Source organism: Dunckerocampus dactyliophorus, chromosome 12 (assembly GCF_027744805.1).
Source record: "Dunckerocampus dactyliophorus isolate RoL2022-P2 chromosome 12, RoL_Ddac_1.1, whole genome shotgun sequence".
NCBI lineage: Eukaryota > Metazoa > Chordata > Actinopteri > Syngnathiformes > Syngnathidae > Dunckerocampus > Dunckerocampus dactyliophorus.
The window spans coordinates 29718185-29740741 of NC_072830.1; the positions used below are offsets into that span (position 1 = coordinate 29718185).

At 46.1% G+C, this 22557-nt stretch overlaps 4 protein-coding genes across 5 annotated transcripts in view; 2 read left to right on the forward strand and 2 right to left on the reverse strand.

The window, feature by feature from the left end:
• The first annotated feature begins 1614 nt into the window (after nt 1-1614).
• On the forward strand, nt 1615-4833 carry LOC129191040 (claudin-3-like). Its single transcript, XM_054793994.1, has 2 exons — nt 1615-2286; nt 3770-4833. Exons 1-2 carry the CDS (start codon nt 1796-1798, stop codon nt 4416-4418), a joined length of 1140 nt encoding a protein of 379 aa, XP_054649969.1. The 5' UTR covers nt 1615-1795; the 3' UTR covers nt 4419-4833.
• A 5194-nt stretch (nt 4834-10027) lies between these two features.
• LOC129191038 (THAP domain-containing protein 5-like) lies at nt 10028-12889 on the reverse strand. Its single transcript, XM_054793991.1, has 5 exons — nt 12703-12889; nt 11743-11926; nt 10954-11606; nt 10483-10669; nt 10028-10387 (listed from the first exon to the last, which is right to left on the reverse strand). The coding sequence occupies exons 1-5, from the start codon at nt 12774-12776 to the stop codon at nt 10268-10270; spliced, it is 1218 nt and encodes a 405-aa protein (XP_054649966.1). The 5' UTR covers nt 12777-12889; the 3' UTR covers nt 10028-10267.
• A 170-nt stretch (nt 12890-13059) lies between these two features.
• LOC129191246 (cyclin-dependent kinase-like 1) overlaps nt 13060-22557 on the forward strand; it is a 41470-nt gene continuing 31972 nt past the window's right edge. Inside the window, exon 1 of one of the 2 annotated variants that reach the window (XM_054794432.1) lies at nt 13060-13173. The gene's annotated coding sequence lies outside the window, so the exon portion shown is untranslated. Of the gene's footprint in view, nt 13228-22557 lie in introns of both variants that reach the window. The other variant, XM_054794431.1, reaches the window with a different exon arrangement.
• Nucleotides 13690-22304, reverse strand: ppp5c (protein phosphatase 5, catalytic subunit). The gene is made up of 13 exons (XM_054794427.1): nt 22208-22304; nt 21289-21530; nt 20832-20979; nt 16428-16549; nt 16287-16352; nt 16017-16115; nt 15836-15941; nt 15618-15760; nt 15327-15414; nt 15197-15237; nt 14933-15111; nt 14776-14857; nt 13690-14686 (listed from the first exon to the last, which is right to left on the reverse strand). The coding sequence occupies exons 1-13, from the start codon at nt 22302-22304 to the stop codon at nt 14624-14626; spliced, it is 1476 nt and encodes a 491-aa protein (XP_054650402.1). The 3' UTR covers nt 13690-14623.

Consider the following 22557-nt stretch of genomic DNA (forward strand, 5'->3'; position numbering starts at 1 on the left):
AATAATAACGCAGGACGCTTTTTCATGTACAGTACAACCTTTTTGTGATTAATTTGTTCCAAAAGGTCAAACAAAAACTGAAGCAAATTTTCCCACAGGAAATAATGTACATCCAATCGATCCATCCCAAAATATTAAGAAAAAAACACATTATATAGACCAGGGGTCACCAAGGTTTTTCCTTGTGAGAGCTACTTTTACAAAATGAAAAATTGCCAAGAGCTACTCATTTTTGTAACATTTATTTTCAGAGCTTATTTTAAAGCCAAACAAAGCGAATATGCTTGTTTTACCAGAACATGAACAAAATGCTGGTGTCCACAACTCACATGTTGTATTTCACAATGCATTTCTTTCTACTGTTCTTTCATTAATAACTGAAAACCTGAATGAAAAGCAGGCTTGCGGGCACCTCATGTGGTCGTGGGGGGGCTACCTGGTGCCCGCGAGCACCACGTTGGTGACCCCTGGTATAGAGAATAGTTATAGTTTTACATATCTCCTAACAAACTTTGGTTTGCGAATGCCCCAGTTTTTGTATGATTCAGTTTTTGTGAAAATGTCTCGGTTTTCGTATATTGTCTCGGTTGTCGAACAATAATAATTTGTTTGTCCTGTTTTGTATCATTCCAGGGAATCAAGTGCATAAAAAAATGCCCTACAAGTTGTAGACTCAGTGTCTGTGTGTTTTTTACTATGCTAAATAGTCCACCATGGCCAGCAGTTTGACAAAGATGAAAAACTCCACTCGTCCCTCTCTGCTGCTTGCTGTATCAGTAAAAGCGATGTTAATTGTTCAATCATCCATTTCAATCCTCATTTATAATTATTTTGCATTGTTTTCTGCATGTAAAACTCTAATTGTCCATCCATCTTCTATGGCGCTTGTCCCCACTAGGGTCGCGGGTATGCTGGAGCCTATCCCAGCTGACTTCTGGTGAGAGGCGGGGCACACCCTGGACTGGACGCCAGCCAATCGCAGGGCACATACAGACAAACAACCATTCACACTTATGGACAATTTTAGAGTTGCCAATGAACCTAACATGCGTGTTTTTGGAATGTGGGAGGAAGCCGGAGTAAGCAGAAAACCCAAGAACACACGCACGGGGAGAACATGCAAACTCCACACAGAGATGCCCAACGGAGATTCGAACCCAGGTCTTCTCGACCACCTGACTGTGTGGCCAACAAGCTAGCCACTAGGCCACCGTGCAGCCAACTATGATTATTCTCTCTTAAATGTGTTTTTAGGTGTCTGGAACGGATGTATTGGATTTTAAATTATTGGGAAAAACTGCTTCAGTTTTCATACGTTTGGGTTTTCGTCTGACCTTTTGGAACAAATTAAAAACAAAACCCAAGGTAAAACTGTAATTGTTTTTAAAATCCAAAGAAATCGGAGGTTGGCAAGTGTTCTAAGTGGATTGGGTTCTCTGAGGTTCCAATGACCAGTACCAGACCCCGTGAATGCTGATATTCACTTTCAATCATTCATGGGCTGCTTCTTGGCCACCTCTGTTACACTTTAACCATGCAGACCAGTGATAGCAGCTTTGTGTGTACGCTCCCCTTACCCAAATAGGTGGGAGCGCTACTGAGGAGTTGAATGATTAAGCTGAGGTCGTTTCCTGTGCCAAGCCTGCGTTTTTGGACGCTCTGCCACAGAGGGACAGTTTGAATTTTTCCCTGGCCAATAGTCAGCAGACCCCACCTTCCACCGAGAGAAAAGGTGCTGCCTATATGAGCGAGCGGCACGCTGACAACACGGAGAGAAGACCTCAGCAACTGAGACATGCCTTCGGTTGGACTGGAGATACTTGGAGTGACACTGGCCGTCCTGGGATGGTTTCTGGCCATGGCATCCTGCGCTCTGCCCATGTGGAGGGTGTCCGCCTTCATCGGAGTCAACATTGTGACAGCCCAGACCACCTGGGAGGGCATCTGGATGAACTGTGTTGTCCAGAGCACAGGTCAGATGCAGTGCAAAATCCATGACTCCATGCTGGCCCTCAGCGGTGACCTCCAGGCCGCCCGCGCTCTCACCGTCATCTCCATTGTGGTGGGCCTGGTAGGCATCCTGGTGGCCATGATGGGGGCCAAGTGCACCAACTGCGTAGAGGAAGAGCGTGCAAAAGCTCGGGTGATGATTGCGGCCGGGGCGGCGTTCCTCTTGGCGTCTCTGACACAGCTCATCCCGGTGTCGTGGTCTGCGCACACCATCATCCTGGAGTTCTACAATCCGGTCATCCCTGAGGCCCAGAAGAGGGAGATTGGAGCGGCTCTGTACTTGGGGTGGGCTGCGGCCGCCTTTCTGCTCATCGGCGGGCTGATCCTGTGCTCCAGCTGTCCCCCTCAGCCCGAAAAAAGGTACGGACCTCCGTCAAAGATCATGTACTCCCCAACCAGATCCATGGCCCCCAGCGGCTACGAGCAGAAAAACTATGTCTGAAGTGGCGCCCCCCTGGATGGACTATAACGGACAAACTGTTTTCAACTGTGGTGTGTAACTGTGTCCCGAATTTAGATGAATCCCTGTTTTTAAAACAAGTCCGCATGGTTTCATGTTAACTCACTGTTTTGATACCAAAAAAAGTTAATTGGAATAACACTTGAATCAGTTCAGTATCGGATCAAATGATTTTATCTTTCATTAAAGATTTTTTGAGGGATTTTGGGATGCGTGAATCTATATTCTATACTATCTATATAATAATTCTCCACTTTAGCAATACATTTTGGACAACTGCATGCCTTTGGTGAAGGCCACTTCCTGTCGCCAGTGACAAGGGTCCATGAAGGCCTACTTGGATGGGTTTGGTGTGGAAGAACCTGACATCAGCTGTTTTCTATTGAAATTTGTGGAACGTAACATGGTCTTTTAAGCTCGAGGTTGACAAAACCTTCGGACCTTCAGGTGAATGTTAAAATGGTGCAACACATGCAAAAAGAATGGAGGCTTCTCTACACGTGCATGAACCGCCGTCAGCATCACAGCAGCCGTCTAGCTGACTGTTTGCTCCAAGATAACAAGAACGTCTGTCGGCTTTGTCAGCTTTCTAACAAAGGACCTGTTTCATGGTTGAGGGAAGGGAGGAGGGGCACCAAACCACAGTACTTAGACACTGGTGGAGGGAAGGAATGGGGTGGGGGGCGTATATCTAGGGAGATGGTCGTTCCTCCAAAGAATTCCAAGGGCATCCCGCAGACTGGCGGTGATTAAAGGCCATCAAACACCGACGGCAGGTGAAAGCTCCAAAGTTCTCCAGTAAAGCTCAAGAAAGCGGTCAACCTTTACGTGTGACTTGATAATAAACCACAGCTTTTAACCCCACGCTGCAAGATGCTGCTGATTCTACCTACAACGTCCTTGGTCGCATAAATCCATACACAGTACAGATAATGGGATCATAATTGGGATTTACAGCTCACAAACTGTCCAGTATGTTGACCTTAAATGGCTCTTCCACACTTGCCTTTCCCATCCCTAATAAAAGGCCTCATTGTGGCTGGTCAGGCCCACTGTGAAGCTGGCCATGAAAGCTGAGAGTCTCTCCACGTCCTTCCTCCCCCCCTTTTTTGGTGATGTCAGCTCCTCCAAGGACTCCTCCCATCCACCTGATCCAGCTTTATAAAGCATAGTGCTCATGTCCAGGCTGCACACGCAGCACCGTCACACATGCACAGGCTGAAACCTTCCAAAGTGCCCGTCTTGTCTCAGCCGTGACACTCGCGGAATATCGGCTGAAGGAGAAAGAAGACCCTGCAGGATGTCTGCCGGCCTGGAGTTGATTGGCATCTCCCTGTGCATCCTGGGATGGATTATTGCCATCGTGGCGTGCGCCCTCCCCATGTGGAGGGTGACGGCCTTCATCGGCAGCAACATCGTGACGGCCCAGATCATCTGGGAGGGTCTGTGGATGACCTGCGTCGTCCAGAGCACTGGCCAGATGCAGTGCAAGGTGTACGACTCCATGCTGGCCCTCTCCCATGACCTGCAGGCGGCCCGAGCCCTCACCGTCATCTCCATCCTGTTGGCCATCCTGGCAGTGCTCGTCGCCATCACTGGCGCCAAGTGCACCAACTGCATCGAAGATGAGGCCTCCAAGGCTAAAGTGATGATCATCTCCGGCGTCTTCTTCATCGTGTCGGGGTTCATGCAGCTCATTCCAGTGTCCTGGTCGGCCAACACCATCATCAGGGAATTCTACAACCCCTTAATGACGGACGCCCAGAAGCGGGAACTGGGCGCTGCGCTCTACATCGGCTGGGCTGCCGCCGCCCTTCTGATGCTCGGCGGCGGCCTCCTCTGCTGCTCGTGCCCGCCGCGTGAAGCTAGGTACAACAATTCCAGAATGGCGTACTCTGCCTCTCGATCCGCCGGCGGACCAGGGATGGAGAGGAAAGACTATGTGTGAACGTGAACTCCAGGAGGAGACAAACACGAGAAGGAAGCTTTGAATTGTGTCTTTCATGAGAGGAAATAGAATGTGGACATTTCCTTTAATCACTTCTAGACACAAAAGATAAAGACATGATTGACTAAATATTATCATCCTGCTCCTCCTCGCAGAAAAAACTCTTCATGTTTCCAGTTTTGACCCAAACAGCATGACGTCATCTCAAGAAAAGGTGCAAAAAATCTGGAAAAAATCTTCACGTGTCCGAGCTAATCCAGTTACAACAACAATTATGAATGACGCTAATGATAAGAAGAAGAATCATAACGCTGCATTGTGCACGATATCAATGCACAGTCTCATCCACATTTTGTGTCCTATACAACATGTGTGTGTATGTATCTTTTTCAATAAATATCATCTGTCCAGGTCATATCTCATCTTCTTTTGTTTTAACTTTGCAACGACGGTTGAGAGTCAACAATGACCGTAAAAGGTGAGAACATAAAGCAAGCGTGTCCTTTTTAAAGTCATGATGAAAGAGATACCATTTGATATGACACTAACGTATATTTGCTTTGTCACCGATAACACAAACGCTTAGCACGTATCGACCTACACTGAATTTAGTGTCTTTAATGCACCTGCATGCTCAACCGCTCCCCCCACCAGCCTCCTTTTTTCCTTGTTGGAAAAAGTGTGGCCTCCCCGACTCGGCTCGTGACGCCGTACTTGTTTCATGCAGTGTTAAATCATGACAGCACCTTTTGTGTTCAAGCTCCTTTAAACTGAACAAAACCAAAAAATAACCTTTGATTGCCCCGGCGTACCTAATGAAGCGGCCCGTGCGTGCATGTGTCCGAGCATGTTCAGTCAGTGTGTCACACCCAGCAGGTGGGAAACTAAAATATTGATGGACGCCTGATGTAGTCGACACTGCATTGTCTCACCTTACGCTGGTGCATCGATATCGGCGCTAACAAAGACACACGCAGTGACGGTCACAGTAATTAAAGCCGACAACACACGCCACCCCCCCAGGCTACAGCGTAAATAATATTAGCAATCCAAACAGCTACAACTGAAAGGTTTGTAAAGTCAGCCATGTGGTATGTTGCCACTTGGCTGACAAACAAACCATCTGAGAATATCCAGTAACATTTAGAAAATAGTTTATGTTAAACACAAGAAGAGTACCGTATGTTGCTATCAGTTACAAATAAGATCATAACTGATCTAACAAAACTCATTTTGATGGAACTGAAGAATATAAAAAATATAAAAAGAATATAAAATACATTTCTTTTTTTAATGATGAGTTCTTAAAAACAAGCCCCTAGAAAGATAACAATGCTGTTTTTGGCAACACTGTCAGTGGTATGGATTAATAAACATGCTAGAAAGATCTCTTAGTAAATCCACTATAATAAAGACATTAATAGGGATGTTATGCCCACTCATATTATCAGACCGATATTGGGATACAAATGTGATATCGGTAGATATGAAAACCGATTTAAAAAAATGCTTTTAACATTCACATGGCCAGAATGACAGCACAGTTTGCTCACCTACAGTGCCAGCCCCCCTCCTTTGCACTTTCCACAGGCTCGCCCCCCACTTTAACGTCCGGGACGCTAGAAAAATAAGAAAATACAAGACGAATAAATAAATAGATAAATACGGAACAGATCGCGTCACATTTGTAGTGCAATAACACATAATAAATAATAATAATACATAAGAAGGTAATAAGTCCGGTCCTGTTACACATATCAGCATCGGTTGATATCGGAATCAGAAATTGAGAATCGGACAATACCGGCATATCGGTTATTGGCAAACAAGCCGATAACCGACATCCTTAGATATTAATGTGTATATTATTTGAATAGATTTGATTATTGTTACTTATTTTTTTCACTCCAAAAGCAGTACCAAAGAGAATATAATACTAATACTACTATTACTACTACTACTAATAACAATATATGTGAAAGTCATATAGTGTATTTCTCAGAGCAACATGTTAAATGAATGGAAATTCTCCTGCATAAGTGTCAGCAACACTAACATGCGTGATTATATGGTCTTTCACAACAAATGCAATAAATTGACATATGATCGCCATGACAACCTGTGACAGCGCCGACACATCCCATGTGACATGTGCACGTGTGCCTAATATTTTGATTGGTTAGAGTACATATCATTTACAGCGGGTGTAGCTCAATCAGTTTCAGTATCATTCTTTCAAAGGTCTTTTTATTGGTTTTACAATCCCCCCCATGCGAATTCCCATCCAGATGTGCCTGGCAAATAGCGTTACTTGCACGTAAAGCGAGATGAACCGCAACTCACATTTCACACGTTTCCTCTCATCACAGTGAACAAGAAACGCAAGCAAACGAGTCGTCCAATGGAAACAGCACGGTCAGCACCTGCAGTGCCAGTAGGCCCACCTGAGACATCTAGTGTCATCCAGCCTGTAGCTTTTCTTCAGTCGCATCGATTTCAACATCTTCGAGAAGTTAATTTCAGTAGCTCCGTTCCAAAAGGGAATCTCTTATATTTTATAGAGTCACGATACATGCAGCGAAATATTTCAAGAATATAATTCTTCAGAATTTGGAAGATTTCTCTCAGTGGAACTTATTTGTTTAATTCCTGCCATTCTTTTTGTGTCCCATGAATCAACATGTGGTCTTCTACAGTGGCACATACCGACACAGCAGACCAAAGTCACACAACAAACATGACATCCTCTCATTTGCCTTCTATTTGTGTGTTAGAGTGTGTGTGTGTGTGTGTGTGTGTGTGTGTGTGTGCTCCATTGGCTTGTGTCAGACCTCCAGGCATGTTTGCCCAGCGTTAAGCTAATCATTGACTCTCACTGCACCCGTCCAAAAACACATCCCTTTCAAAAGTTTGTAGCGCTCTGATCATGTGAACACACAAGCAATATACAGTATTTGATATCATATGGATTTATATGCAAGCAACACCGGAAAGCTGACAATGATGAGCAAGGGGGGGCCCCTGGATGGAAAACGGGGGGAGGGGCCTGGGGGTCAAGTTTGTGTCTCTGGCTATGGCCGAAGCGCCGCAGGTCACATGACCGAAACCGGGGAATGTGAAGGGCCGGGAGGTTGCCTGGCACCTGAAGCTGGAATGAGAAAGAAGCCCCCACCCACCCAGGGAAAACACACAAGCTCACTGAGCCTTCTCATAAAAACGTACTAAATGCTGCAGCCTGCAAAAGCAAGACACTGCATTGGAAGCAGAAGGAAAGCTATTGAGGCATACAGTGGAACCCGCTTATCTTGGCTGGCTGATGCCCACATTCGCAAAACTGAAACGGAAACTAACCACTGCTTGCGTGTTTACTTGTGACCTTGGCCAGAGACATAAGGAATGGGCAATAATAAATGATTTTTTAACCAGTCGTGCGTTTTTATTTTGTGTTTTCCTATTTGAGCTGTGATTCGGGGGTTGTCCTCTAGGGGGCAGTGGTGTTTGTCTGTGAGTGAGAGCCAGCCCAAGGGAGGAGAGAGCTGCCGAGCCGGCGAGTGCGGCTTGCTGTAAGGTATACAGCGCTGCTTTGTAGATGCCAATAAAAGGCTGATTTGTGCACAGTCATCCTGCCTCATTGTCATTCTGCTGACATTACAATGTTTTATACGCTTATCTGACAGAGCTGCTGCGCTGATTTCGTTGTATATCTCGACTCCGATGACAATAAAGTTTTTGTACATGTGTAAATCTTTCTTCCGAAGGCTAACAAGCTAAAAAGATACATACATTTCGGGTTAATGCTGTCGTGCTGTTATTTTGATGCTTATTTTGCACTGAACAGGAAGTCACTGTGTGTATGTATTAATGCTGTGTTACTAGACAGTAATTATGTCATCAATAATGAGGAAGCTGACAATACGACAACACATGTCGGCGTAAACGGAATAATTTTTCATCAAAATGACGCCCTTGAGTCTCAAATTTAAAATTTGTAATTGTCCCCGCACCCCGACATGAGCGGGTTCCACCGTATCATCTTCTCAAATGTTGGTATAACGGCGGGAAAGCCTTACACAGCCTGCTGCATGTCAACCACAAGGGAATTCAAAGCACGCACAGTATCATCCACATGATTACACCAACTATCTGCGAGTGCCGTACCAGCATTGATTAGCTGCCTGCTACATGTTGACTGGCGGCTGCAATGCGATGAGACGAGCACCGTGAACACATCAGCCGTTTAGTGTTAAAGTAAGCCTCGGACAACCTGTGTCTCATTAGTCATGAATTCATTTTATTTTTACTACATGCTTAGGTTGATAAAAAGACAAGCTGCGGGCCGAAAATGGCCTCAAGACTGCATTTTGGACACCACTACTGTCAGTGGTCTTGGTACACTTCTCGACTCCAGCGGGGGCCGGGAGCATTTATTAGTGAATTGAATGCATTTGGCTGATGTGTGCTTATTGTTCATGTAAACACACACAATGTGTTTGGGAACACGGAGTGTTGACTTTGAGTGCTGTCAGGTCAGAGTGCGCCAATAACATCTACGTTTGTGTGTGTGTGTGTGTGTGTGTGTGTGTGTGTGGTGTCTGGGTGTGTTCTGGTGGAACATTCAGCCCATTAGCTCACCGCTGAGGCAGATGTGAGTTAATGCCTACTGATAAAAACTTTGAGACACATGAAAAGACCTAAAAAATACCCTCCCTTAAATTCCAGCAGCGTGAGAGACTGAATGCAGATAGCAGCGCTGTGTTACACAAGTCAGGCCGGAAGCTGGACAGCCAGGAGACAAGGTTCTTCATGATGGGGGCATAGGCTCAAAAAACAACCGATTGCTCGTTACAAATCCCTAATTTCACAACAAAACGTCCCTTTCCACATGGCCAAACTTTATAAAATAAAACTTTGTGTTTTGATTTTGTATAAAATAAAAATGGATACTATTTCGACACGTTTAAAAAAAATTTGTCCGCAACGCTGACGCCCTCGGGAGCTTCGACGTCATACAAAACACAGCAAAGAACTTCATTGCCCCCTAGTGGTCGTACAAATATTGGCAGTGAAATGGAAGCGTTAGCAAACTGACGTCATTTACATTCACTTTGTAAAAAAAAAAAGGTTAAAACCAATCCAGCATGCTAAAAGAAGTTACATTTATGTAAAGAAAAACACATCCTGCACGTCAGCTTTGTGTTATTACCGCCAACATTTCAACTTTTTCTTGTTACATTACACCTTTTTGGTCTTTTGTTTTTTTTAATAATTGCGTTGTTAGAATGTGCCAGGGGCTGACACAAAAAATAGGTTCAGGCAAGACTTTGGACACCCTAGATTTAGGTAGACAAGAACAGAATTGAATATAACTAATATCACAAAACACGGTGTATAAAATTGCATTTGAACTGTAGGCTGCTGTTTGTTACAAATGTATTAGTGTTGTGCGATTATTGTCTTTTTCTATCACCTTCTGTTTTACTTGGAAATGTGTTGATGTATTTACTGTGCACAGTGAGCTGCCCGCTTGTCCCATTCCCACGTTGATTAAATCAGTCTCTGATGTTTTGATTCTTAACAGCCGAGGAAAACAAGGTTGACACACGAGGCGCTGAATGAGCGTTATTTTTAATTCGATTTGAAACAAAAAGTTGTTGCAATGAAAGGGGAGTGAAAAAAACATTGAAAAAAAAAAAACATTGTCCCCAGTTATTATCCATAATTGTGCAAGTCTCACAGCTTTAACCGATAGCCACGTTTCAATCAATGATCCCAAAAACTCCCAGTAGTGTGCGTTTGTCTTTCTTTGGCCATGTCATTAAATGTTATCTTGTCGTGCAGACGCGTGACCTTCACAGCTTCTCCTCGCCGTCAATCAGACGACTGTAGAAATAGGCTGCGTCGTCTTCCTCACAGATGATGGCCACGGTCTCGCCAGTGTCACACATGGCAGCACTGGTCTGGAAGTACGCCTGAGGGAGGCAGCGCCACACATGGAATCAATTTAGAATACATTTATCGTAACAGGAGTTGCACGAAGAGTGGGACGAATGTCCGGCGCTCTCACCCTCTCCAGAAGCTGCAGTCGCTCCTCAGTCAGCAGGTTGCTTTGCCTCAGGTGGCTCACTGTCGTCTCCAGGCCTAGAAGTTTCTCCAGGTGACACCGGTGCCGCTGCTGCAGAACTTTCACCTTCTTCTGCAGCTCGGCCACAATAGCCTCCAGTTGCTCCTTGCTCAGACGGTGCTTGTGGTAGCTGCGGAAGGCGGGGAAAACAAGGTTAGATGGGCTATACAACAAAACATGAAGACAAAGCTGCATGCAAAATATATACATTTTCAATAAACTTTAATTTTCTCATGAGGATATTGTGACATATACATATGTACTTCTATGAAATAGATCTGAATGAATTAACATATATATGTTAAAATAGGGATATTTGAATCTTACAGTATCAGCATGTTGCTAGCATCAGGTCTAACTATCAGATAGTAATATATTAACACAAAGACTGACACACACACAAACACATCTCACCAGTGCTCCTCCAGCTGGTGGTCTTGTCTACCCACGGCGGCATCCTGCGGTTGGTCGTTACCTCTGTCTGCCTCCAAGCTGAGGGAAAGCGACGGCGGCGGAGGCGCGTGCTTGGACACGATAGGAAGAGTGGACGCAATGGGCTCGGGGCTCAGAGCGGAAGACAGCACCATGTCAGAGGAGATGAGCAGCTGCGTGCACACGTCGCTGGGGAGTACGTTTGGTATGGTCTCAAAGTAGGCGATGACCTGCGTTTGGTGGCCTTGTTGGACATGGCATGATTCTGCTGTGGGGATTTCTTCAGGTGGCGGGTCGCTTAAAACAAGTCTATAGGCTGGGTTGGGAATAGCTGCAGTGATCCCGCCCACCAGCTCCTGTTGGCCATCACCAGACAGCACCACCACCTCGCCGTTACTGTGATCATTGACTGGCTGCATTACGGTGAAAGGAAGGTTTGCAGCTGCGTTTGAATCCCCCACCACATCCAACGTGTTGGGTTCTGCACCCTCACCAGACTCCCCCAAACTGGTTTGCTGCTGCTGTGACAAATCAACCTGCGCTACTGCTCTGTCATCTAACAGCGCAAGGCTTTGATTAGCGTTAGCACAAAGCAGTTTGGCGTTCTTCTCACTGCCATCCATCACTTTGCGTTTCTACAAAGATGCAAAAAAAATTGTTTTTGCACAGGCTATATATGGAACCACTACATTTTTGGGAAATGTGACTGGACGGTGTGTATGGAACTAGTAGAGTAATAGGGTAGTACAATCAATTTTTGTTTTGTCTTACCTCGGCCTTCTGGAAGATGGTGGGCACAGCGTCACTCTCCAGGTAACGAATCCCCCAGCGCACCTTGAAGCACGACGCCGCAAAGTGTTCGTGGCAGATGTACTGGTGTCGCGAGGGAGTCCAATTCTCCCGTCCCACGCTTCTCAGCCACAGCTGCAGCCGCTCCGGGTCCTGCAGGGGAAACCTGGGATGAAGTAAAAAACAAACAAACATGGAAAGTGTCCGTCAATTAGCACTGCGGAGTTACAATCACATCTTGGCTTGTGTCAGTAAATCTGTAATGTCATCTTACTAGTGTGATATTACATACTGTATACTAGTCACTTCATTAAGAGCACCTTTCTGAGCGTCAATCAAGACATACACTGCTGCGGCCAAGAGAATCAAAACGTAATGGAATGAATGATTGACAGGGCGCTTACTGCATTTCCCAGCCCTTTGCTGCTTTGTTAACAACGAGAGAATAAAACAGCAGAATTCCCCATTTATTCTGTTGATCCCCAGTGGTGTAATGGTTAAGTCGCAGGTTCGATGCCGCCAGGGTTGCGTCAGTAATTTGAGTTGGTGTAAACATTAAGCTATGTCATCATTTATTATTCTTCAGTTAGCGCTCGTTTTCCTACAGTGACAGAAAAGCATGATTTCACAACCAGCCGGCTGTAGTTATACACCTGGCCAGTAGGTGGTTTCATGTGCACGTGAATCTTCGAGAAATTAACCCTTTCTCGAACCGATGGGCTCAAGTCGTACGATACCTCGTCTCACCATCACTACAACTAACCAAATTCCTCCAGAAGTGCAAAAATACTAACGTCCATGTTTTGATTTGGACAGTAAATGCGAAAAACAAACATTTCTATAGGTATGTTGACAGTAGTTTGAAGAATACGCGCTGTCGCGCCACGACGACCTGAAAGTCAAAGGACTCGCACTTCAAACCACGCTAGCTTGCTAACTTACTTGTAGAAGCTTTTCCGGTCACTGCTGCTCGCTGAGTCATTTTTACAGTTGGGCACCGAACAATACTTCGGCATGACGTTCTTAGCGTAGTTGTTGCGTTAATGAATCTGCCCGTCCAGGCGGGTTCACAACAAGGTGAAATTCGTGCGGTATTGACAAGACTCGGCGCATTGTTGACGCAACGAGATCAGCTGCTCACCGGTGACGTCACGTAAAGGCGACTGTCACCGGACAACTTGTTGGCGCCAAAGTCACTTCACGAGGGTAGATAGCGGACTTCCAACTGAGCGATGTTAGTCATTTATAATAGTTTAGATGTGTGCGCAAAACGTGTCAATCGATCAAACTTTTACATCAGTTTCATGTCTCACCACATTTTAAATGTTACCTGCTTGAAAGACGACACATGCCGAGTTACATTTCAACGCCAAGAAAGAGCGAGACATCCGGGTCGGGAAGTGATGAATGTAGGTGTGTCAAAGCTGTTTCAGTATACATCTTGGTGACGGGAAAAACAATCGTAAGGTAAAATGTATTCGTTAATGTTCTTGTTCTGTGTTCAAAGGCGTGTGACAATGTAATTTATTTTTACGGACAATATAGAGTTGGACATTAGTGTTTGTCTTAGCATGGGGTTAGCTTGCGCTGGCTCACAACGTGTTTACAATGAACCAGTAAGATAATGTGATGTTGCAAAAACTGCGTTCTTATTTAAAGACCAAAACGGAGGGTGTAGTAGTTCATGTCTTACCTCAATAACCGATATTGGCGAGAAATGTTAGTTGTAAATACACAAAGTAGGGAAAAACATAACTTCTGAAAACTTAAATATTAGTGAGCAAGAGTCAATGTTCCCAAACGTCAGTGGAAGTCCCTCAGACAGGACAGTACAAACCACAAATGCTTATGTTGTATGTGAATATATCGACTATAAAACTGCTCTATCCCCACAAATAAGGACGCACACATATTTCTAAAATAACTGGATTGATTTTTTTATTATTCATTTTTTTCCAAACATTACATGGAATCTCAATAAATGATACAGTATATATACATACACATCAGTGTATTTCTTTACCTAAAAAGTGGAGGGGTATTAGACAATGCAGCTGTGCATTTCAACGATGACAGAATTTAAGTTTGGACGTTTTGTATAATAGAGGACTCCACAAATCAGTGTGACACGTCACAGGTCATCAAACACATTAAGGAGACTCGAGCGGTGTCTTGTGTTGGGCCAGCACCAGAACTGGTTGGGACAGTGAACAGTGCGCGAGCTGCCGGGGTGAAAAGACAGGGAGCAGCAGTATCATCCTCAGTGGGAAACAGTGCAAATTAAGCGTAACCACGTCTGTTCTAGCTAATACGTCACAAATGGCAAACAGCACCTCGGTGTGAACCCAGATTCAGTCTCTCTGTGTGAGCTGGGATTGTGTGTAGTTTGTTTTCATATCCCTGTAAAGTAATAAAAGACATACTGTAGACGGTGGGAGACACTGATGCACATGCTGCTCTTTAACCGTTTCAAATGTGCGTGCACACTAACAGTATGACACTCTTGGAATTACTCCTCACGAAAACTTCATCATTTGACTACAGATCTTTGGTACGGACCAGATATTTGACTCCATCTGCTGAGTACATCAAATAGTTAAAAACCAAGCAGCTCTAAGGAGACACGTCAGGGGTACTGGATTTGTGTACGAGGCGAGCAGACTGTGGAAAAGGGGTTTTTCCAGTTTGATCTGATAACCTTGTGGACTGGGCAGGTCTAAGTGATCTCGTCCCTTCTGAACTACGCCGCACTGTGTAGAGGGAGCAGGATCCCTTAGGCCAAAACTGGAATCAAGGGCACTGAGGGATTGAAGTGTGATGCTCAGGTCAGACGGGAGGTCATCTTGACAGACTGGCGCGGCTTTTACATCATCCCCAACTGCATCAGCGTGTTGGCGTACGCCATGGGTTTGACATTCGGATGAGGCTGCAAAGCAGAGTGATGATTTTAGTTTCAGGTTAAAGGCTGACCTCACGGGAAGCAATAATAGCAGTTGTCATGCAGGGGCGACTGACCACAGCAGTGAACTGATGGAACTCTGGCTTGAGATCAGATCCCCTGAGGTGGATAAAAGCTCCTTTGTTTCCCATCTGGTCACTGGGGAAAGCAGAAAACGACACCCGTTACAAGCTGCTGAGTCTACGCCTTAAAAAGCGGCAAATGGGTACGCACCAGTAGTTGGGTGCTGAGAAGACTGTAATGCACTTCCCTGAGTGAGTGACCTCATAACCCTCAGCCTTGACCTCGTGACTTCGGATGATGTAGTCCAGCTTGTTCTGATCCAGGAAGCGCTCTGTCACGTCCGGCCCAAACTGGCAGCTCACCCCTCGCTTGCTGATCGATCGACCGTTCTACATTAAGTACACGCTCACCAATTAATTATTGCTGAATTAAATGAAACACAAAGAGGAAGATGAGGTTTAGGGAGGCACTGACCTGAGGCTGGGGGTCCGACCAGAGAAGGTCACACATGGGACCTGTGAGAGAGAGAGAGAGAGAGAGAGGCTAGGAAGATGCTGAGATGTTCTTCATTATTATCATCATCATAACTGCTTGGGGATCATACCCGAGTCTGGAGGTTGTCTGTTCCTATCAATCTTCCTGAGGTCTTCCAACGTGACACCATCTTCACTGAACAATCCCCCGTGCATCACCTGAGGCACAACTAACACGTCATGGCTGTTCGCTACTACTAGGACAATTACCAGAAGACATTTGTGGTCTCCTTCTAAACTCTCCTACTTATGACTTTATTCCTACTTATAACTCCTGACTTATGATTATTGCTGGGTGTATCTTACAGTTTTGACAGTTTGACGTTAAAGCACATTAAAGGTAACGTTCCACACATGCCTACCAGTATTTTGTTGTTGATGCACTGTGCGAGCGGCAGCCACTGGAAGACCTCGCTGAACAGCTGGAACATCTGAGCAGTGTATTTGGCCTTGACCTCGCCCTCAAAGCCATACATCTGGTTCATGTTGTCTGTCTCGTGGTTACCTGCAAGTCAGCCACCTTCGCTAACAACTCCTATCAAAATGGATCAAAGAAATAAGCAAACGTGTGACTCCTCACCTCGAAGGAGGTGAAAGTTGTCAGGGAAGAGCAGCTTGAAGCCAAAGAGGGTGAGGATGACCTCCACAGAAAAAGAGCCGCGATCCACAAAGTCACCGTTGAACAGCTGAGTTCACTTGAATTAAGAACTTTAGTTGGAAGCCCAAATCGGAAACCGCGACGTTCTGACACGAAAGGATACGTAGGGATTGCTCTCGGTCGGGAGGCCGTTCAACTGGAAGATGTTGAGGAGATCATAGTATTGCCCATGTGTGTCGCCACAAATGGTTATTTTTTCTGCCTGTTGGATGACAGAACACATTCAACCATATTATGAAGAAAATAAAAGAACAAATTGAACACAATTAGCTTAGTTTTACCTCCTCCTGTGACGCAAACATGCCAGCATACATCAAACTTGAATTGTTTTACAGCCTTTGGCTATCTCTGGAAGTTTCAAAGACGTTCTCACCTCTTTTAATGTAACTTCAACAAGACTTGGTAGTTTGGATAAAACATCTTTAACTTGCACCAAAATCTGTAAAATTGAACCAACAGTTTATTGCACATCCAAAAGTAGCCTCCATCAAATTTTTAATGCACGAGACTTTACCTGATACGCGCACTTTCTGTGCAGCTTCTTCTGCTCTTTGAACCACTCCATCATTTCCTTCATGAAGTTCATCGTGACCTTCCCATCCTCCAGTTTGGGCCCTGCGTAGTCATCCTCGATCACTGCCATAAGACAGCATTGCCATTTCAGAGCAAACATGTAGCATGTAGAGTGGTGTGGAAAAAAGAAAAAGAAACTTCTACCACCTTGTGGCCGTTTTTATAGTTTAAAACTACATGAAACGTGACCTCTTATTTTGCACTTGGTCATCACCTCTTTTTGCCTAAATACAATTTTTGGTATTGAATGAGTTAGAAAGAAAAATCAAACCTACATGGCCCTGTGTGGAAAAAGTGATTGCCCCACCCCTGTTAAAACATAACTGAGATCAATTGAGATCTACCAATGTGGAAAAGGTTATAAAGCCATTTCTACAGCTTTGGGACTCCAGTGAACCACAGTGAGAGCCATTATCCACAAATGACGAAAACATGGAACAGTGGTGAACCTTCCTAGGAGTGGCCGGTCAACCAAAATGACCCCAAGAGCGCAACGACGACTCATTCGAGAGGTCACAAAAGACCCCACAGCAACATCCAAAGAACAGAAGGCCGAACTTTCCTCAGTTAAGGTCAGTGTTCATGAATCCACCATCAGAAAGACGCTGGGCAAAAACAGGCTGCATGGCAGAGTTCCAAGACCACAACCACCGCTGAACAAAAACAACATTAAGGCTCTTCTCAATCTTGCCAGAAAACATCTTGATGATCCCCAAGTCCTTTGGGAATATACTTTGTGGTCTGACGAGACAATAATTGAACTTTTTGGAAGGTGTGTGTCCCATTACATCTGCCGGAAAAGTAACGCCGCATTTCAGAAAAAACAACATCATACCAACAGTAAATTGTGGTGGTAGTGTGATGGTCTGCTGCCGTTTTGCTGCTTCGGGACATGGAAGACCTGCTGTGATAAAGGGGAACCATAAATTCTACTGTCTACTAAAAAATCCTGAAGGAGAATGTCTGGCCATCTGTCGGTGACCTCAAGCTGAAACCAAGTTGGGTTCTGCAGCAGGACAATGATCCAAAACACACCAGCAAGTCCACCTTCGGAATGGCTAAAGAAAACCAAAATGAAGACTTTGGAGTGGCCTAGTCCAAGTCCTGACCTGAATCCTATTGAGATGCTGTGGCATGACCTTAAAAAGGTGCTTCATGCTGGAAAAGCCTCAAATGTGGTTGAATGACAACAATTCTGCAAAGATGAATGGGCCAAAATTCCTCCACAGCACTGGAAGAGACTCATTGCAAGTTATCACAAACGCTTGATTGCAGTTGTTGCTGCTAAGGATCATCCAACCAGTTATTAGCTTTAGGGGGCAATCACTTTTTCACACAGGGACATGTAGCTTTGGATTTTTTTTTCCCCCCTAATAAAAAGTTTCATTTAAAAACTGCATTTTGTGTTCAGTCATCCCCTCCGTGAATCACCACCTTACCGTGGTGGAGGGGTTTGTGTGCCCGAGTGATCCTAAGAGCTATGTTGTCTGGGGCTATATGCCTCTGTGTTGGAGTCATCCCCAGTGAATGAGAGGATCATTTCCCTACACCTTCGGGTTGGGGAAAGGGTCCTGACTGTCATTTGTGCGTACGCGCCAAACGGCAGTTCAGAGTACCCAGCCTTCCTGGAGTCCATCAGAGGGGTGCCGGAGAGCACCCCAACTGGTGACTCTGTCGTTTTACTGGGAGACTTCAATGCCTATGTGGGCAATGACAGTGTGACCTGGAGGGGCGTGATTGGGAGGAACGGACTCCCCGATCTGAACCCGTGCGGTGTGATGTTGTTGGACTTCTGTGCGAACCACAGTTTGTCCATCACAAACACCATGTTCCAACATAAGGATGTCCATAAGTGCACATGGCACCAGGACACCCTAGGCCGCAGGTCTATGATCGACTTTGTAGTCGTATCATCAGACCTGCGTCCGCATGTTTTGGACAAACGGGTAAAGAGAGGGGCTGAGCTGTCAACTGATCACCACCTGGTGATGAGTTGGATTAGATGGCGGGGGAGGATGCCGGACAGACCCGGGAGACCCAAACGTGTAGTGAGGGTGTGCTGGGAACGTTTGGCAGAGTCTCCTGTTCGTCGAGTCTTCAGCTCCCACCTCTGGCAGAGCTTCTCCAGCATCCCGGGGTAGAACGAGGATATCGAGTCCGAATAGGCTCTATTCTGCCTCCATTGCTGAGGCAGCCGATCGGAGCTGCGGCCGCAAGGTGGTCGGTGCCAGTCGTGGCGGCAAGCCCCAAACCCGATGGTGGACACCAGAGGTCAGGGCTGCCGTCAAGCTCAAGAAGGAGTCCTATTGAGCATGGATGGCTTGTGGGACTCCTGAAGCAGCTGACGGGTACCGGCAGGCCAAGCGGCACGCGGCTTCGGCGGTGGTCGAAGCAAAAACTCGGGTGTGGGAGGAGTTCGGTGAGGCCATGTAACACGACTTTCGGTCGGCCTCGAAGAGGTTCTGGCAAACCGTCTGGCGCCTCAGAAAGGGGAAGCAGTGCCCGGTCCACACTGTTTACAGTGGGGACGGGGGCCTGCTGACCTCGACTGAGGATATAGTTGGGCGGTGGAAGGAATACTTTGAGGCCCTTCTCAATCCCACTGACATACCTTCCATAGATGAAGCAGAGACTGGGGATACGAACGCGGACAGTTCCATCACCGTGGCTGAGGTATCTGGGGTAGTCAAAATGCTCCCCAGTGGCAAAGCTCCGGGGGTGGATGAGTTTCGCCCTGAATTCCTCAAGGCTCTGGATGTTGCGGGACTGTCTTGGCTGACAGCTCTCTTCAACACTGCGTGGAAGTCGGGAACAGTACCTCTGGATTGGCAGACTAGGGTGGTGATCCCCCTTTTCAAGAAGGGTGACCGGAGGGTGTGTTCCAACTATAGGGGGATCACACTCCTCAGCCTCCCGGGGAAAGTCTATTCCAGGGTGCTGGAGAGAAGGGTACGACCGTTAATCGAACCTCGGCTACAGGAGGTGCAATGTGGTTTTCGTCCTGGTCGCGGAACACTGGACCAGCTCTACACCCTTGCAAGGGTCCTGGAGGGTACTTGGGAGTTTGCCCAACCGGTCTACATGTGCTTTGTGGACCTGGAAAAAGCATTCGACCGTGTCCCTCGCGGTGTCCTGTGGGGGGTGCTCCGGGAGTATGGGATTGGTGGCGTGCTACTAAGTGCCATTCAGTCCTTGTACAACCGGAGCAGGAGCCTGGTTCGCATTGCCAGTAGTAAGTCAAGCCTGTTTCCGGTGAACGTTGGCCTCCGCCAAGGCTGCCCTTTGTCACCGATTCTGTTTATAATTTTCATGGACAGAATTTCTAGGCGCAGCCAAGGTGTTGAGGGAGTCCAGTTCGGGGGCACTAGGATCTCATCTCTGCTATTTGCAGATGATGTGGTCCTAATGGCCTCATCGGGCTGTGACCTGCAGCGTTTACTGGGACGGTTTGCATCTGAGTGTGAAGCTTCTGGGATGAGACTCAGCACCTCCAAATCCAAGGCCATGGTTCTCAGTCGGAAAAGGGTGGATTGCTCCCTCCGGGTTTGGAATGGCGTCCTGCCCCAGGTGGAGGAGTTCAAGTATCCCGGGGTCTTGTTCACGAGTGAGGGAAGGTTGGAGTGTGAGGTCGATAGGCGGATCGGCGCAGCGTCTGCAGTAATGCGGTCGCTGTACCGGACCGTCGTGGTGAAGAGAGAGCTGAGCCGGAAGGCAAAGCTCTCAATTTACCGTTCGATCTATGTTCCCACCCTCACCTATGGTCATGAGCTTTGAGTCATGACCGAAAGAACTAGATCGCGGATACAAGCGGCTGAAATGAGTTTTCTTCGTAGGGTAGCGGGACTAACCCTAAGAGACAGGGTGAGGAGCTCGGTTATCCGGGAGGAGCTCAGAGTAGAGCCGCTGCTCCTTCACATCGAAAGGAGCCAGCTGAGGTGGCTCGGGCATCTAGTCCGGATGCCTCCCGGATGTCTCCCTGGTGAGGTGTTTCGGGCATGCCCAGCCAGGAGAAGGCCCCGGGGAAGACCTAGGACACGCTGGAGGGATTATGTCTCACAGCTGGCCTGGGAACGCCTTGGTGTCCTCCCGGTGGAGCTAGAGGAGGTGGTCGGGGACCGGGAAGTCTGGGCTTCCCTACTGAGACTGCTGCCCCCGCGACCCGGACCCGGATAAGCGGAGGAAAATGGAATGGAATGGTGTTCAGTCATTGACTCATATTTACATTTGTTTGATGGTCTCAAGCATTTAAGTGTGACAAACATGCAAAAAAAAAAAAAAAGAAATCAGAAAGGTGGCAAACACTTTTTGCACACCACTGTATGTCCTTTTTCCCCCCAACACTTACTCATGCTTTCAATGTCCAGAGAGTCAACGACTGACTTCTTGATCTCGTCGCTGGCAATGGCTCTCTCAAAGGCCTTCTGTTTGACAATCTTGTTACATTCCTGATACTTCATTCTTGCGTCCTTGTCGTTCGGTCGAACCCGCACTACCTGTCATTACAGCACACATTTAAAAGCAGTTCTTGTTTATTTATTAAATTGTTTATTTATTAAATTGTAATTGCTTTATTTTCGTCAACTGATATCTAATTCTCCAATAGAATAAACAAAACCAGACAAGGAGTGGTGCTGGTTCCAGCATTTGCACGCTTGACCACTTTGGCATCATGACTGGATTAAAGGCTAATCCCTGTTTCAAACTGTAGAGATTAACATCCAAACACATGGTTAACCTGAAGAGGCCTATACGGTTCTTCCTCCTCCATTTCAGGTTCTTCGGTCATAAACGTTGTGTCTTACCGTCTCATAGTCCTTTAGTGCAGCTTTGAACTTCCCCAGTGCCATGTTGGAGGTGGCCCGGCGGTAATACCCCTTGATGTAACTTTTGTCGATATCCAGGGCCTTGGTTGCATCCGCCAAGGCATAGCCGTAGCACTCTGTGCGCAGGTATGCCAGACTGCGATTGCTGTAGTAGATGGCGTTGGATGGATTGAGCTCCAAGGCTTCTGTGTAGTACTTGATTGCATTTTCATAGTCTTTATCTGGAACACACAATACACATTTTCATTGGACAGAATACTATTACACTACACTTGAGATAGCCTGCAATCAGGATGATGCAGTCTTTCTACAACAGTAAACAAACAAAAAGTTAGCAAATGCTATTTGTTCTTGTGCTATGAGTCATATGTGCTCATAAACTTAGATAATATCCACAAAGACAAAATGGCACGAAAATTGTTTATATGTGAGATTCCCAGTAGGAAACACTGTAAACAATATATTTAAGTGTGGCCAGCTCGTCATAGCTGAACAGTCTCACATGCTTCCGTTGACCAGCAGAAAATTCTAGCAACTGCTTCGACCGACGTTTTTAATACATTTATGTTACATATTGTGTTCCAAATCACAAAAAACTGTCCGAACTACCAAAATATGGCAAAGTGACTCTGAAGTGAAATTGCATGTAACAACTTTCAGGCTGTGGACCTCATAGCTGGAGATAGCCGCGCCGGCTAACCGGTCTCAGTAGTCCAATGAATGGGTTTCATGCTTTAGCATGCTCTCTGCGAACCGTTAGCCTAGCTTCACATTGGCGTGTGGCTGGCTTGTAGTGTTTAAAAGCAGTAGTTCACTCCCGATCGCGAACACCGGCTATGCCTTCGTTTGCTTTTAATCACCGATTAAAGCCACCGACTTGCCAGTGCTGCCATCTTACCTTTAAAGTATTTATTGGCCTTCTCCTTGAGTCGCTCAGCATCGTTTACTCCCTCCGCCATCTTCTTGTCACTGCCGTATTCCGATTCGTGCGCCATTGACGGATTGTCGCAAATGACGCAAAGTGGTGTTTTTCTTGTGGGTATTTTACGGACGATTTGTAAAAAAAGCGTCTTGGCCTTTATGAAATGCGTTTAGTCAACATTCGGTAAAATTATCATTATTCCGCTATTATTATTTATTAAGTAGATCGTATGTGAAGTGCGGTTCTTGAACTTTATCTACAACACCAAAAATGATTAAATTGGTATCTGTTTTTTACAGTTAGTCTGTATATTTTATTCAATACAA